This window comes from Mytilus trossulus, chromosome 4 (genome assembly GCF_036588685.1).
Source record: "Mytilus trossulus isolate FHL-02 chromosome 4, PNRI_Mtr1.1.1.hap1, whole genome shotgun sequence".
Lineage (NCBI taxonomy): Eukaryota > Metazoa > Mollusca > Bivalvia > Mytilida > Mytilidae > Mytilus > Mytilus trossulus.
Window position 1 is genome coordinate 46,566,781 of NC_086376.1, and position 16,323 is coordinate 46,583,103.

At 31.9% G+C, this 16,323-nt stretch overlaps 1 protein-coding gene across 1 annotated transcript; it reads right to left on the reverse strand.

Annotated features, from left to right (window-relative positions):
- Positions 1-11,023: 11,023 nt before the first annotated feature.
- LOC134713981 (growth arrest-specific protein 1-like) lies at positions 11,024-12,403 on the reverse strand. The gene has a single exon (XM_063575242.1). The coding sequence runs from the start codon at positions 11,917-11,919 to the stop codon at positions 11,209-11,211; it is 711 nt and encodes a 236-aa protein (XP_063431312.1). The 5' UTR covers positions 11,920-12,403; the 3' UTR covers positions 11,024-11,208.
- Positions 12,404-16,323: the final 3,920 nt, after the last annotated feature.

Genomic DNA, 16,323 nt, shown 5'->3' on the forward strand with positions numbered 1-16,323 from the left:
ATTCTGAGCAGTTTACAATAGATATAGGAAGATGTGGTGTGAGTGCCAATGAGACAACTCTCCATCAAAATAACAATTTAAAAATTAAACCATTATAGGTTAAAGCACGGCCTTCAACATGGAGCCTTGGCTCACACCGAACAACAAGCTATAAAGGGCCCCAAAATTACTAGTGTAAAACCATACAAGTTCAGTTACTCTTATGCAAGGGAAAGTTCTTTCTCCGATACTATTTCGTTATATGTAAATGACTTTAAAATGGAATTTCTACTTAATAGTAATATACCATATGAAGTGCAAAACTTGTCATTATTTTTACTTATGTACGCTAATGACATGATTTTATTTTGTGATTCAGTTATTGGCTTGCATGTTTTGACTATTTTGTATATTGCGTCTGTTTGTTTAACGCATCAATATAAATAAACGGAATTTGATGAGACTGTCATTAAAGTGAGAGCGTTAGCGCTATAGAACCAGGTTTAATCCACCATTTTCTACATTTGAAAATGCCTGTACCAATCAGGAATATGACAGTTCTTGTCCATTCGTTTTTGTTGCGTTTTGTTATTTGATTTTGCCATGTGATTATGGACTTTCCGAATTGATTTTCCTCTAAGTTCAGTATTTTTGTGATTTTACTTTTTAGACACATTATTATTATATACTTGTAAATGGTGTTTGACTGTAAATATTGCCAAAACAAAAAGTATGGTATTTAGAAACGGATTTTTTTTTTTAAAAGACGAAGAAATTTTGTACTATGATGGCAATGCTATTGACATAGTGGATGAATTGTGTTACCTTGGTGTACTGTTAAATTGTAACGGTAAATTTGCTAAAGCTCAAAAACATTTAGCTAAGCAAAGAAGAAAAGCTGTATTTGGGTTAAAGTCGAATGTTTCGTCATTGTATTTGAATGTTTTTACATATTTGAATTTATTTGATACTTTCATTAGCAGTATTTTATGTTATGGTTGTGAAGTATGGGGCTTCCATAATGCTCCAAATATTGAAAAAATACAACTTGATTTTTGCAAAAATATATTAGGTGTCAAACAGTGTACAACAAATGTTATGGTTTATTTTGAAACGGGTAGATATCCTTTGATATATTTTAGAATGTACAAAATAGTGAAGTACTGGTTAAAATTGTTATCCACAAGCAACTGTATTCTTAAAAACTGTTACAGGGAACACCTGTATAAGTTCTGTAATATTAGAAACAGTTGAATTTATCAACTACAACAATTATTATTTAACTTAGGTTTATATGAGATCTGGTATAACCAAGACAATTTGATTATTGATACAAATTTATTATTATTTGTAAAAACAAGGATATATGACCAAGCAAAACAGACTTTGAATGATCAACTGAACGTTTCATCTAAGTGTTATTTATATAGATAATTGTCAATAATGTATGTTTACAGAATTATCTAACTAAACATATGAATTTTAGAGTGTATTTAACTCGCCTTAGATTGTCATCTCATAATTTTTTTGTTGAAGTAGGCCGTTATCATGGAGTAAATAGGTTAGATAGAAAGTGTAATCTTTGTACTTTGAATATCACTGAAGATGAATTCTATTTTGTTTTACAATGTGAATGCAGATACTTAAGGGCATACGATACAGTTACAGGGGAGGTAATGGCGTTGCTAACATAAAATGTTATTTTCGCGACGTCAAACTATGAGAGATCGAGAAAAGATGCATGTTTTCGACTGTTTTTTTTCATTCAAACTGATTTAATTTGAAAACGAGTGCATGGACCCCTATTTTTTAAAACAGCAATTTGTTTCATTTTGCTAGCAGATTATGTGACCCAAATTTTATAAAACTGTAAAAAGCGGTTATTTTTTTAAATTTTGATAAACATGCAGCAAAACATGACGTTTTTTCCTCTATTCATGAACATTTGATAGATATACGTTAGGCAGCAACCATTTGATTTTCGGGGGGGGGGGGGCTATGGATTTGTTTGGCCCTCAGCTGCCACTATATGTAATGCTTAAATTGAAAGAAAAAAAATCTTGTCGACTTGTCGCCAAAAAAATAGATTGCTTTTTCGCCGGAGCCGAAAGAAAAGTTTGTCCAGAAAAAAATTCATCCCCCCAGTAAATCAAATGGTTGCTGCCTTACTTCTGAATAAAAATTGCACATTTTTTTATAATACTTATAAAATACAGAAATAACCAATTATTTAACAAAAAATTTGTGTTTATCTTTTAAAACAAAAAAGTTATGTCTATCTTTCGAAAAAGAAAATACGGACACAAATCTGAATTTTGAGAAAATATACAAAATTTCAGCCTCATTTTACTCAAAAAGTAGCACATGAAGGTATATTTTATAGTACATATTTGATTTAATAAGGTGAGAAATAGCCTAAAAGCAAATTTTCATTAACTTGTAAATACAGGTTCAAAACTGTATCGTATGCCCTTTAAGGAGAAAGTTTATTAAACCTTATTATTACAGACGTCCATCGTCGTTCAAATTAGTGCAACCTCTCAGCACTGAAAATATATAAAAGATTTGCGTAATTTGTCTAAATTCTTGTGTAATGCACTTAATCATAGGACGGAACTGTTATTGGTCAATACTTGATATTTATTTGCTTCTCTGATGTATTATGTAATATTGTGTTATAAAAATGTATTTGTTTTTATTGCACTGATAAGCACAATGTGCAAAAGGTGTAAGTTAAGAGAGGATTACGCAAAGCTTGGGGTTCCAAAGAGGTTTAGTAGCATTGGTTTATACAGCACTATAGTTCAAAACTTCAACTACCACTGTTACAGAGGAGTCTAAAATCACCAACACCAGCCAATTTATGATTTTAAAAGACAGTCAATATGGCAAGGTGAAAGAAGCAAATGTTGATGGAAACTGGTGGCCAAGGGGACTGATGCAGAGAGCCTATTAAGACATGGACACAAAGTGGGAGTGGTAGCATCGGGACGACTTGTTAACATTCAGCAATCATTTTGCAGTCAGTAGATGTAAGGCATAGAAGATAACTTGTTCAGCAAGACGTTCGTTGTTGGAAAGAAGATCGACAAGTAAGAACCGTCAGTAGGTAACAACAAGGACAATCAATACTAGTATATGAAATGGAAAAGAATTTGAAGAGCAATTAAAAAATTCTAAAGTCAAACAGTTTACGCTATCACTACCAAATAGAAAACAAATACTACATGAAATAAATTTTTACAGCACATTTCAGTCAGTATGTAGCTAATGGTAATATCTTTGGTTAGCTTGCTTGTTAGCTGAACCGTGAAGTCATTGTTAGGTAAGGTAAACTTCCCTCCTTTAATAGTAGACTAGCCCAACAGATAAAAAATCTATCTCTCTGTAGGACTAAACTACTTTAAAAGGAGGGAAGTTTACCTTACCTAACAATGACTTCACGGTTCAGCTAACAAGCAAGCTAACCAAAGATATTACCATTAGCTACATACTGACTGAAATGTGCTGTAACACCAATCAACTGAACCCGAACCTTTTAAATTAAAAACTGTTTCAAACCCTTTCAGACCGATATACTTGTTTAAACCAACTGTTTGGAACTAAATACTGAAACCTCAATGTATGGAACTGGTCTGAAACCTATAAATGTATGAAATTGGTCTGAAACCTTAATGTATGAAACTGGTCTGAAACCTTAAAATGTACGAAACTGGTTTGAAACCTAAATGTATGAAACTGGTCTAAATGTATGAATATAAAAAAGAAAATTTGGTATGATTCCCTATGAGACAACTGTCCACAAGAGCCCAATTTGACACAGACATTAACAACTATAGGTCACCGTACGGCCTTCATCAATGAGCAAAGCCCATACCGCATAGTCCGCTATAAAGGCCCCGATATGGTAACGTAAAACAATTCAAACGAGAAAACTTACGGCCTATTTAACTGGTCACTTTACTGGTGTAAACTTTCGTTGCAAACTTTGTCAAACAAATATGTACACAACCTTGACTGGTTATACAGCCCTTGCACGGTCGGACAACTTTTACTGAATAGCTACACACTACTTATACTTCGAACGCAGACCTCGAAGAGAGCACCCAATCGTAACTACTCGGCCATTCTCGCTACGCAGTACAATAGCTTGGTTATTTCTTCGTGCAACCAGAAAGGCCGAGATGTTCCGATTGAGAGAGCACCGTAACAAAAACTGTACATTTAATGCGTCTTATATATAGAAATAGCAATCAATGATAAAGGGATGATTTTTGATGCCGTTTCAATGATAAAAAGATCAACTTGGAAACATTCTGAAAGACATCGGAAAAGATATAACTATAATAATACTATAACATTCTTAAACTGTAAATTCGCAACACCTACATTATAATTGTTGTTACACTATAAAACAAATAAGACATTTTAGTGTTTTATTCGACTGTCCAATCACCTAAATCCAGCCTTTTTTTTTTTTAGCAAAAACAATCTTATGAAGAAGAATATGAACTGATCTGTTCAAACATTAGACAACTAAATGCGTAAATCGTTCACCGCTGCCCCTTGGCTCATGAATTTCAGCTATATTCAAATAGTTTATCGCTATTTCTTGAATTTTGTTGTTTCCGTCACAGGCTACACAAAATTGTATACCATTTGAATCGGGATTTAGGGGAGGCTTTAAAATTATTATTTTGAATAGAGTTGAAAATTAACAGTCCCAAAACTATACCGACAAACTTTGTAAAATGTAACAATCCTTTTATTTTCAAATATCAAAAGTGTATTTACTTTTAGAATATATATTTAAACATGAATTGCTTTCATTACTCCAGCATCTCAATGAAATTTGCAGTTCGAAAGTTAAATTGTTTACCTCTTGTTTAATGTTAAAATGATATGACATGCAATGAAAATATTAAGATCTACGACAATTATTGACAAATAACACGAACAGTTCATTTTGGGTTCTTTTGATTTTTAGATTTGTACAGGCAATTATTTGAGGTTTAAACTGTAAACCTTGTAATGGTTTTCAGCAATGTATTATGGCCTTTCTGTACAATAAATAGTTGTGTCGTGAATTTAACTACCATGGCTTCCTATTTTGTATACTGATTTCATATTTATCATTTTCAGCTTTAAATACATTTCAACAATATTTACTAAAATATACTACCAACCTATTTCGATAAATATACTACCAACCTATTTCGATAAATATACTACCAACCTATTTCGATAAATATACTACCAACCTATTTCGATAAATATACTACCAACCTATTTCGATAATTATATACTACCAATTTAACCTATTTCGATACACGTGCTAGAAAAACTATTGTTTAATGTGTTGTTTATAGTGTTTAAATAAACACATACGATATAATTAAAAACCTTGAATATAGACGTTACGCTCGATGTTGGTGACGTTTTCTGATTTCATTCACCTATGACCAATAATTGGCTTCAAATAAGAAAAATACCGTAAAGATCAACTGTTTTTTTGTGTTAAAATCTTCGGAGCACTTAAATTTAAATTTTTAAGGTGGCTTTTTATTTTTTATTCACTTTTGTCAATCAGTTTTCCAAAAACAAACGAGAAAAATCACATGTTTTTGCGTGTAGACGGGTAACATACTGATGTTGTTTTTGAGGGTTCCTCCTACTTTCGGAAAACCACAAATAGATAAAATATAAAAATTGTATACCATTTTGAAGAGGAACGTTAGGGCTTTGTGACGGCATATTTGTATGACGTAATCGACGCCATTTTTGAATCGAGTAGACCTTGGAAGAAGCCATTTCAGCTTGTAGACACTGAAGAAAAAATATAAGCCCTTTGCGGCATCACAGGTGAAAATCTATCGACAGCGATATAATTTGTCATCGAAGTCATTTTATCGAATATCATTATGTAAAACAAACTTGGAAAATGCTTTAAAAACATTGATTCCCAATTTAAAAGAACGAATTCCAAGAGAACTTCGACATCATAATCAGAATCAAAGCCCCGAAAAACACTGTCACAACAACGTTTAAAAAAACATGCTCTACTTGAAATTATCAATACCGAGTAAAAATATGTAAAACATGTTATCTAGTCAGAAAATACTACATGTCCGGTAATCTAGAACATCTGAACGGCATTTATTCATATAGCAGTCTCTTTTTTAGCATTACATAAAACCATATCATGTATATGAATCCCCACATGGCTCCCATCACAAAACTTTTAACTAACGTTTAACGTTAGTAATTTTGATGGTTTTTAAAGAAAACGATAAAAAAAAAAGGGTTATACATTTCAGAACGGCGAAATGAAGCCAATATGATAAATTCCTAATTAAAATGAAACGGTTGTTTGCATTCGTTTATATTTTTGTCCATTTATATCGTTTACTTATGCGTTGGAAGGGTGTCTACCAAAATGTCACAAAAAGGGCATCTTCGTTTTTTCTCTAAAATACTCAAAAAAATTGTTACAAATCTTTAGAAATAAGAGAAAACTATATAATTGTTTAGAAAATTTAAGCGATAATCGGAAATTCTGAAATCAATGGAACATTTCAATATAAATAGGATAAAGATTAATGTACAAATTATCAAAATAAATCGGTCACATGGTGGTCTACCAAAATGTCACAGCATCGCTAATTTGACGTTATTGACGTTCACATTTCATGTAACCTTTTTTTCACGTTATGGCGTTTTTGAAACGATTTTATTTTGTTATACAAACATCTAAAACTTAAATTCAGAATATATATATACTTTTTCTATCAAATGCTTTTTTCTTTGATGTCATTTTGTGTTAAGCTAATGAAACAGAATCTCAACAACCAAAAAATGTATACATGTATATATAAAATAAATATCTTCAGTGGAGAATATTATTATCGTCTGAAATACAACTAGCCTCATACATAATGGATATTCGTATCAATTAAAGTATTGAATAAGAAAGTTGAACGTTGTGTATACATGTACGAATACGGACACACGGACACATCGATATGTAAACAATCAAATACGGAGATATTTTGTACGTGCAGCTAATTGGGTACACTAAATTACAAATACATTTTGTAAATAGTATAATGATTAATACTCCCAACCATAGGTTGATTTTTTCCCGTTCTATGATAAATATTTTAAAAGTACATATGTATCAAATAAAAATCATCGATACTTCATGTTGCCTTTAAATACATAGATATTGACGAAGAAACTTTTGGACATTATAATCTACATGTTCGGGATATTTAGGTTGGCATGTCAAATATTCACCTTAAAATGTCTGATATTTAAGTTGACTTGTTAGAAAATTATACTAACTTCTAAACAACAACAAAAAACGCAACGCAAGCTCTTTAACGCCATATAGAGCAAAATACTATACTAGAAATAATATGTAGTGTGTCAAAATATATAAATAAGGAGATGTGGTGTGGTTGACAATGATACATCTATCCACTAGTAAGACTTAAAGTTCCAATGACGAAGACAAATGCAATATAATGTCACCATAAAAATCCGAAAAAGAAGAAATTCCTAGAAATAGAAAATCGTTTAAACCAATAAAGGGATACGGACCATACATCGAGTAGAAACAAAAAAAAAATCATAAACGGTACTACTTCGAACCGTGTCGTGCTATTGCGACGGGTGCCTTGAGGGTGACCATTGTTTGTTTCCTGATCAAGTTGGTATTTCGTTAGAAGTCAAAATAGAAGCAGAGGATTTCAATTCAGAGGACGAGACATTAGAAGATGACAATTATGAGACAGTAGCTGATATGATAAATACCGGTAAAGTTTTGCAGTTTTATGTGATGAGGAAATCATTTCTTCCTCCTTAAAGCAACATCGAGGAGTCATTTGTTAACAGCAGAAGAAACTGATGAGTGGGGTTGACTCTCCCTGAAAGAACATCTGTAACTAATGGACATTATTTCATGAAGAAAAAAAATCACGTTTTATAGTATAGTCTTTTTGAAAAATCAAAATTCAATTGTCCCGAGCGCTTCGGTGTTGTATGTATGCCAAGACAGTATTTTGACAAGAAATACGCTCGTTTTAACCGAAGAAGAGAACAATAATATTTTGGAATGTGTTAATTTATATGAACTTATTCATTGATTATCATTTGAAATTTATATTGTGTCACCGCTTCATAATGTGTCACGCACAGGATGAGAGCACTACATAGAACTTTCTCAATATTAATTCAACATCTATTACATTGAAGAATTTTTTATTATTATTTTATTTCTCCAATTGATATTAAAAGAAGTGATTTAGAAATGTATGAAGCGTAATTTATCTATTTCTCGCGTTAGTTAAATCTTGCATTATACAATGAGTATTTTGATTGTGATATTGTGTGCATGAAATAAGAAATTTTACTCGGGAGAAAATCACATGACACTTAAGTACATCTTTACTTATCACTAGAATTGTATTCTAAGGAACAGAAAATCATTTTGTTGAAAATAAAGATTGGCCAAACAAAAAAATTTAAATAAGATACCATCAACGACAAAAACAGGTAACTGAGAGAAAAAAATAACAGCAAAACAAATACAGAACAAAGTTAAACATAAAATATAAGATTGAGAATGAAAATAGGTAATGTGTCAAAGAGACAACAACTCGACAAAGAGCAGACAACAGCCGAAGTCCATCAATGCAGCGAGAAATTCCTGCACCCGAAGGCGAGCCTTTTACAACCATCCCATTTCCCCAAAAATTAAACTTTGCAATCAAATATATTGTCATCATACAATTTTGACAGACATTAAAATCTTACAATTATTGAAAATTGATTTGTTAAAGGTTGACCTAAAAAAAAAATTATACCGGTCCTCCCTACAGCCATATTTAAGGTAAAAAAAACAAAATGAACAAGTGTTAAAAAAAACCTAAAAAGTGTAAGGCGTATTTCTTCTTCAGTACGATTTTCATAAAAACAAAAATCTGTTTTTTTTTTCAACAGGTAAACATTATTTTTGAAACAAATTGTGCATGAATGCATACGAGTGGACTTGAATGTAGCGTATATCCGACATTTCTGTCCTTTCACAGAACACCATAGGTATTCCTTATATTTCCATTTGTCTAGAGGCCACCTGGCATACACCTTTTATTAACAGAAAACCAAGTGTTTAACGTATATTCTGGACGTCAATATCATGATATTACAAAACGTCAATATATGTGATTTTGACGTTAACATACGACGTTACCAAAAGTGACACCAACATCTAGCGTAACGTCATAATTATAGTTTATCATTCAAAAAATATTAAATGATATTATATGAATAAAAGTCAAAAGATATTTGACGAATCAATGGATATCTACTGAATTTTTCACTTATTTCAGGTTCAACATAACAAAAAAGGGCCGTAACATAAATTATCTGAACAATTGAACGCAGCCAACATTTTTCTAATTAAATCTTCTGTTGATCCTGTTAGGATCTTGGTTTCAATGTGTTTCCTTCTGACAATTTCAAAACACGTGATAAATCACTGCGATATTAACAGACGACCTGAATAAATTGAGTTTTCTTTCATTGTAAAGTGAGGACAAAACCATTGAAACCAACTTAACGAATAAACTATTGAAAGAGAAAAAGTCTTAATGTGTTCACGTGACTCCCATTACATTATTCTGCAATATGCACGTAATATTTTGTGTATTAATATTTTGTTTAATGGGAAATAAAGTACAGACGAGACGAGCACCTGTTGTGAAATAGAACATTATACACCAGGCAATATATCATGTATAAGTTAAGTTTTATTTGAAAAAGATCTGTAGCATGCAAAATCGCCTTTTTTGTAAATGTTTTTTTGTCTTTAGAACCTTGCTATGGGGAATCCATTAATATTTATTTATATTTATAAATAACTTGAATCTTCCCCCTTTTTAGAACCGACGTTGTTTAGTAGGAACTTTATAGCAAGGATTCCAACAATGTGGAAAACGTATATTGATTTTAAAAAACACATTGTCCGATTTATAAGCACTTCCATACAAGGTTCATGTAAACCAGCCATCATTTTGTCTGTTGACAAACAACCTTGTCAAAAAAATGTTATTGACACATTTAGGAGCATATGAAAAGCAAAATACTAAACAGATAACTGAACAAACTTCATTTACTGGGATTGAAAATAAAATATGCGTGGATCATTGTAAAATGATCGTCTATTTTTTTATTTTTTTTTTATAGTTCTGTTTTGTTGTTCAACTTCTCAATGAAATAATAAACAAATCGCATTCAGTTTTACCCAAAAAAAATCTCATGGCTCAATCAAGATATTATTGTATTATTAGTTCAATCAATGAATACCTAATGTTCTTCCTCTGTAATCACTATTTTTATTATTTGCTGTGCTTTGATGATTATTAATTTATGCTATGCATAGTGCGCTTTCTGTTTAAGGTGTTTTGTCTTTTGTTTTTATATATGCATATCGGTTGTATTGTTTTCTGTATATCATCTGGTATGCAATGCTTTCTATACAAACATCTGATACTAGTATGTAACTAACTGGATATCTTCTTCAGTGTTTCTATTTATGTTGTGTACTAGAACACACCCGTGATGTCGCAGGTCTGTGACTGAATTAAAGTATATAAATATGCGTAAGCCTTATTTTAGTATTGGTGTTGGTAAATCTATCTATTGAAATGCCAGTCGTATATGAGTGGCGTCCAAATATTTCTGTCATTTAAGCTGAAGGACTTTACGAACACATCTAGCATTAATTAAAAGAGGGACGAAAGATACCAGAGGGACAGTCAAACTCATAAATCGAAAATAAACCGACAACGCCATGGCTAAAAATGAAAAAAGACTAACAGACAAAAATAGTACACATGACACAGCAAAGAAAACTAAAGAATAAGCAACACAAACCCCACAAAAAACTAGGTGCTCCGGAAGTGTAAGCAGATCCTGCTCCACATGAGGCACCCAACATTTATGATTACACATAACAAATATTTAACCAATAATGTACTCCATGTATTATATTATTTAACAAATATAAATTAATAAACAAAACAAAATATAAATTGATCAACACGAAAGCACGATTGTGTCATGTTGGAATGTTCAAACAGGAAGATGAAATCCCTTTTCCTTTTCTTATCTTCGTCTTATAATCGATTGCATTGCGTGTTTTACAGTGCAATTTGTCATTTCAAACTATGAACAGGAAAAACATCGAATAAATAAAACAAAAAATAAAACTTGAGATAGAAACACAATTTTAGATGGCGTCGAATAACGAATGCCCCGACTTGATGCATGGTCCTCCTTAAAAAAGCATAATCGGTCCGTGTAACGTCTTATTTGCATGCATTTAAAATCTTCAGTGCCATCACACTCGCATGTCGTCATTTTTTGGGCACTTTGTAATTGATATAGAATCGTCAAACTATTGTTACAACTCGGAGTGCATTTTTCTCCACGTATAAGTCCTGAACAATGATCCTCGAAAAATTTTAATGCAAAAAGGCACTCTGTATCTGCCTCGCATAACCATTTTGCTAAACCACACTTAACAATTGCTGACTTGTTAAATTTTCTAACATTCTCACACACTTCTATTTTCATCTTTTGATCCTCGCAGTGTTTATCTCCCCCGCTACAGTTACAGTTTATGAACTGTTTCCCTACAGTGTCTTCAGCCCAAACTAAAGAAATAAGAGCTTTCTCACACTGTGATGAGCACTCTGGTGATTCTCCTGAAAGTAAGGAGGAACATGCAATGTAGAATGTATGTAACGCCATACCACAGCCTAGATTAGCTATACATTTATTCTTAACGGTATCACAATAATCCTGAGAACAAACAGGAAGTACACTGAACATGACAACAGCTACAAATGGCACTATACTAACACTTATATACATCCTAGAACTGTGTGTTTATGTTGCACAGACCCATAGCCCGTGATCATTTATCACATCTTCAATGTAATTAGACGAAAAAGACAGAGAATTACAGCAGTATATTACCTTCGTATTTATTGTTTAAGATCCATTAAATGTCAAAATTACTGCACTCAAAAATTCTAGTAACTTTTTAGTGTTTTGACACAGTTTTTTCCACTCGACCTACAAATATTTATTAACACCTTCCACACTGCTAAATAGATCACAATCATCATATAGCATACCTGACGGTAATGTAATCGTTCCACCTCACCGAACGGAACACATTCAACTTTGACAGTAAGGACACGAAGGTATATTTGTGTATGTATGCCTAAATATTGTACAAAATCCAATCGAAAAGCTGCAGTTTAAATTAAACCGTTTGATTGACAGCACAATGTCTGACAGTTTTCATTGACAAACTACGCTTCACAAATTTTAACAGACTTCGATGAGAACAGTAAATAGATTATAGATCACGATGCATAGCTCCGCCTCAAGCACAGCTATTAGTAAACTGAGTGTTAAACAATTCACCTCCTCTAAAAATATACATAAAGTAAGTATATCAAGGTAGCCTTAATCATCGAATCTTTGTTTAATTCTCAGCAAGTGATCTGTCATTAACTGCTTGGTTCAATTGAATAGTTTCGTTACTTACAGTGCTACACTGATCATTAAAAATAGAATATTTTATATTGACTTTACAGATCATTGTATTATTCTCAAGCAATTATGGTCGCATGCTACAATCAGAAACGATATGTTTGTTTCACCCACATGTTCATTTCAGTTATGTTGCATTGTATATGGTAAGTGGAGATTCTTATAATCATCGGTTACATGTAAGTATATGTCCGGCGATAACGTCTTACATTATTCAATGTAACTGACTGGCTTCGTTTTAATAAGAAATTTATAAGAAAGGGTCTGCATTTTAGGGATTTTATAAATAATTTGCAGTTTTGCATTATAAAATGCTACAGATGTGCAACTGGGCCGGTGCAACTCTCAAGCAAATATACATGTCAATAATATAAAAATAGTGGATGTCTTTTGAACGTATATTTACGTTTTATTTTCGTCAGTGATCTTATCATCCCTTCTCCTTTATGTCGCTGGAAAAAAAGAATGTTGAAAAGGTTAAGAAATGTTGGCTTACAATAGGCCACAGATGCAATTGCTTTAACATTTATCGCAACGTTCTTTTAATAACTAGCAGCGAGCAAAAACCCATACCATTTTTTTATATCAAAATTTCAATTATTGTACATGTATCAGGAAATCGTATTATTTTATATCAGAAATTCTATTTTTTCATATCAGAAAATATCATTTATGTTTTTGTTGTAGAAAAAAACAGCAACAATCCGTAAAAATTTCTCATTCCGAACTGAACTGATAGTTCTATGATATTTCATGATAAACCAGAAAGCACCATTTCGTAGCAGAAGGGATGAAGATCTACCATACCCTTTTAATATCAATGACATAGAAAGAACATCAGATCGACTGTTAGATTATTTGCAGACAAAACCATTACATATCTTAATATAACATCAGATGTCGATAGAATCCACCTTCAGAACGACCTTGACAAACTAGCCTAATGGGAACAAACCTGGAAAATTAGTTTTCGTCAAGAAAAATGTAATGTGCTTACAATTTCAAAAAAAAGAAAGCAAAACAACCATAAACAAATATGTATACTGCACGGTCATGAACTACACCATGTAACAACAGCCAAGGTGTTTCTATAACATCAGATATGAAGTGGAATCATATATATATTTGGAAACTTTACCACCAATTGTAAGAAAAAAAAACACAGTGAGCTTCTTTAAAAAAAAACCAATCATTAAAAATTTAAAACCCATCACTGAAAGAAGAACATATAAAGCATTTGTAAGACCAATTGTGAAATATGCTGGTACGACTTGGGATCCATATTGTGGAATATGCATATATGAAGGGGGATATTCAGTAGCTCGGAGGGAATCATTGTCTAAGGACTATACGAGACTGGATAGCCCTACCTACAAATACTGCCATGGCTAAGAGTCTTGAGGTATTGAGACTCAGTTAGTTGATTAACAAATCAGTTGTTTTACTCGCACGTTTTGATCTGTGCAGCACCGTTTGTCTGTTTTGTTTATATTTCAGAAATTCCTTGTAATCAAGCGTATGCGCACACTGTCGTTTGACCAAATGTGGCAGAATAATCAGAAATTAATGATGAAGGCTACCAAAAGAAAGAAGTAGAAGAAAAATCATTAAATTTGATAGTTTACCTAACTAGGATATTGAGTCTGATTAAGGAAAATACCAACACTTAAAGCATTAGATAAAGATTTTGAAATAGGTATCGTGAACAAGTGAACCTAGTTACAACAGAGACATATAAATGTGACATTATAGAAGACTGTACTTTGACCTATAATGGTTTACTTTCAGTTTACAAATTGTGACTTGGACGGAGAGTTGCGTCATTGGCACTCATACCACATCTTCCAATATCTATATATGTAATAACTTGTTTTTTTCTTTAAGCAACCTTTCTGATTTTCTGTTGGTAGATCCAATGAATCATGTGACTGTTATTTAGTGAAATGTTATATACCTTACGGGGAAAAATCACTTCGAAGTAAAGACCTCTGATAGAAAATAAAACTGTACAATTAATGTCGTTTGATAAGATAAATGTTTTGTTTTATTGACTTATCAAAAGCGAAATTGATATGCACTGAGGCCGAAGTGAATATTGTTTTTGAGTGAATTAGTTGAAATGAGTGCTGAAAATATATGTTTGAAATAATAAAACAACATTGTTTTTCATATTTATTGAAGTATCTTTAAAATATAATGACAAACATTCTAGGTTATTTCCCTTGACAGTGGATTAAAAAAAGGAAATAGCATCAGTTTTGTACTCTTCAACTTATATCACCGATATATAGTTGAAAATTCTTACCTAGATATTCAAAACGAATCCCTGAGAATATTAAATTTTGATATAGACAGTATTTTGCTGATTATCGTATTGACTGAAAGCAAAGAAGGTCTTCAAAATAATTTAAATAATTTATCAAATTACTTTGAAAATGGCAGTTATGTTTTTAAAAATACTAAAAAACAAAACAAAACTGTTACCCAACAAAGACCTACAAAAGCGGAACAATATATAGAAAGATTCAACAACGAACAATTTTATAATGTTGCTGACTAAACATTTCTGGTGCGTGCTTAGACAAAGAAAAAAGACATTGTATGACTAGAACATCAGACATCGGCGTGCCAAATAGCCATATAGACAACCATAAGGAAAATGCTATATATATATATATATAAATATAAGGTGATGTGGTATGATTTCAAATGAGACAACTATCCACCAATATCAAATAAAGTCCATGTTCGGAATTATAGGCAACCCTACGACATTCAACAATGAGAAAACCCGAAACCATATGGTCGACTTTAAAAGGCCACGACATGGAAAATATGAATCATTTCAATTGAAATCTAATGGCCTTATTTATACCCCCCCCCCTCAAAAAAAAAATAATACGAAAAACAAATATGACAGATATGAACAAGCAACACGTGACCACTGAATTACAGGCTATGTTCGTTTGATACCTAGATATAATATTAGATAGACTATTCGAGAGACAAAATGAAAGTCAATAGATACCTAGATATCACATTAGATACACTATTCGAGAGACAAAAAGAAAGTTGATAGATACCTAGATATCATAATAGATACACTATTCGAGAGACAAAAAGAAAGTCAATAGATGCCTAGATATCATATTAGATACACTATTCGAGAGACAAAAAGAGAGTTAATAGATACCTAGATATCATATTAGATATACTATTTGAGAGACAAAAAGAAAGTCAATAGATACCTAGATATCATTTTAGATACACTATTTGAGAGACAAAAAGAAAGTCAATAGATACCTAGATATCATATAAGATACACTATTTGAGAGACAAAAAGAAAGTTAATAGATACTGGTACCTAGACATCATATTAGAAACTCTATTCGAGAGACAAAAAGAAAGTCAATAGATACCTAGATATCATATTATATACCCTTGTCGAGAGACAAAAAGAAAGTTGATAGATACCTAGATATTACATTAGATACCCTATTCGGGACAAAAAGAAAGCCAATAGATACCTAGATATCATATTAGATACCCTATTCGAGAGACAAAAAGAAAGTTAATAGATACCTAGATATCATATTAGATACACTATTCGAGAGACAAAAAGAAAGTTGATAGATACCTAGATATAACATTAGATACACTATTCGAGAGACAAAAAAGAAACTTGATAGATACCTAGATATCATATTAGATACA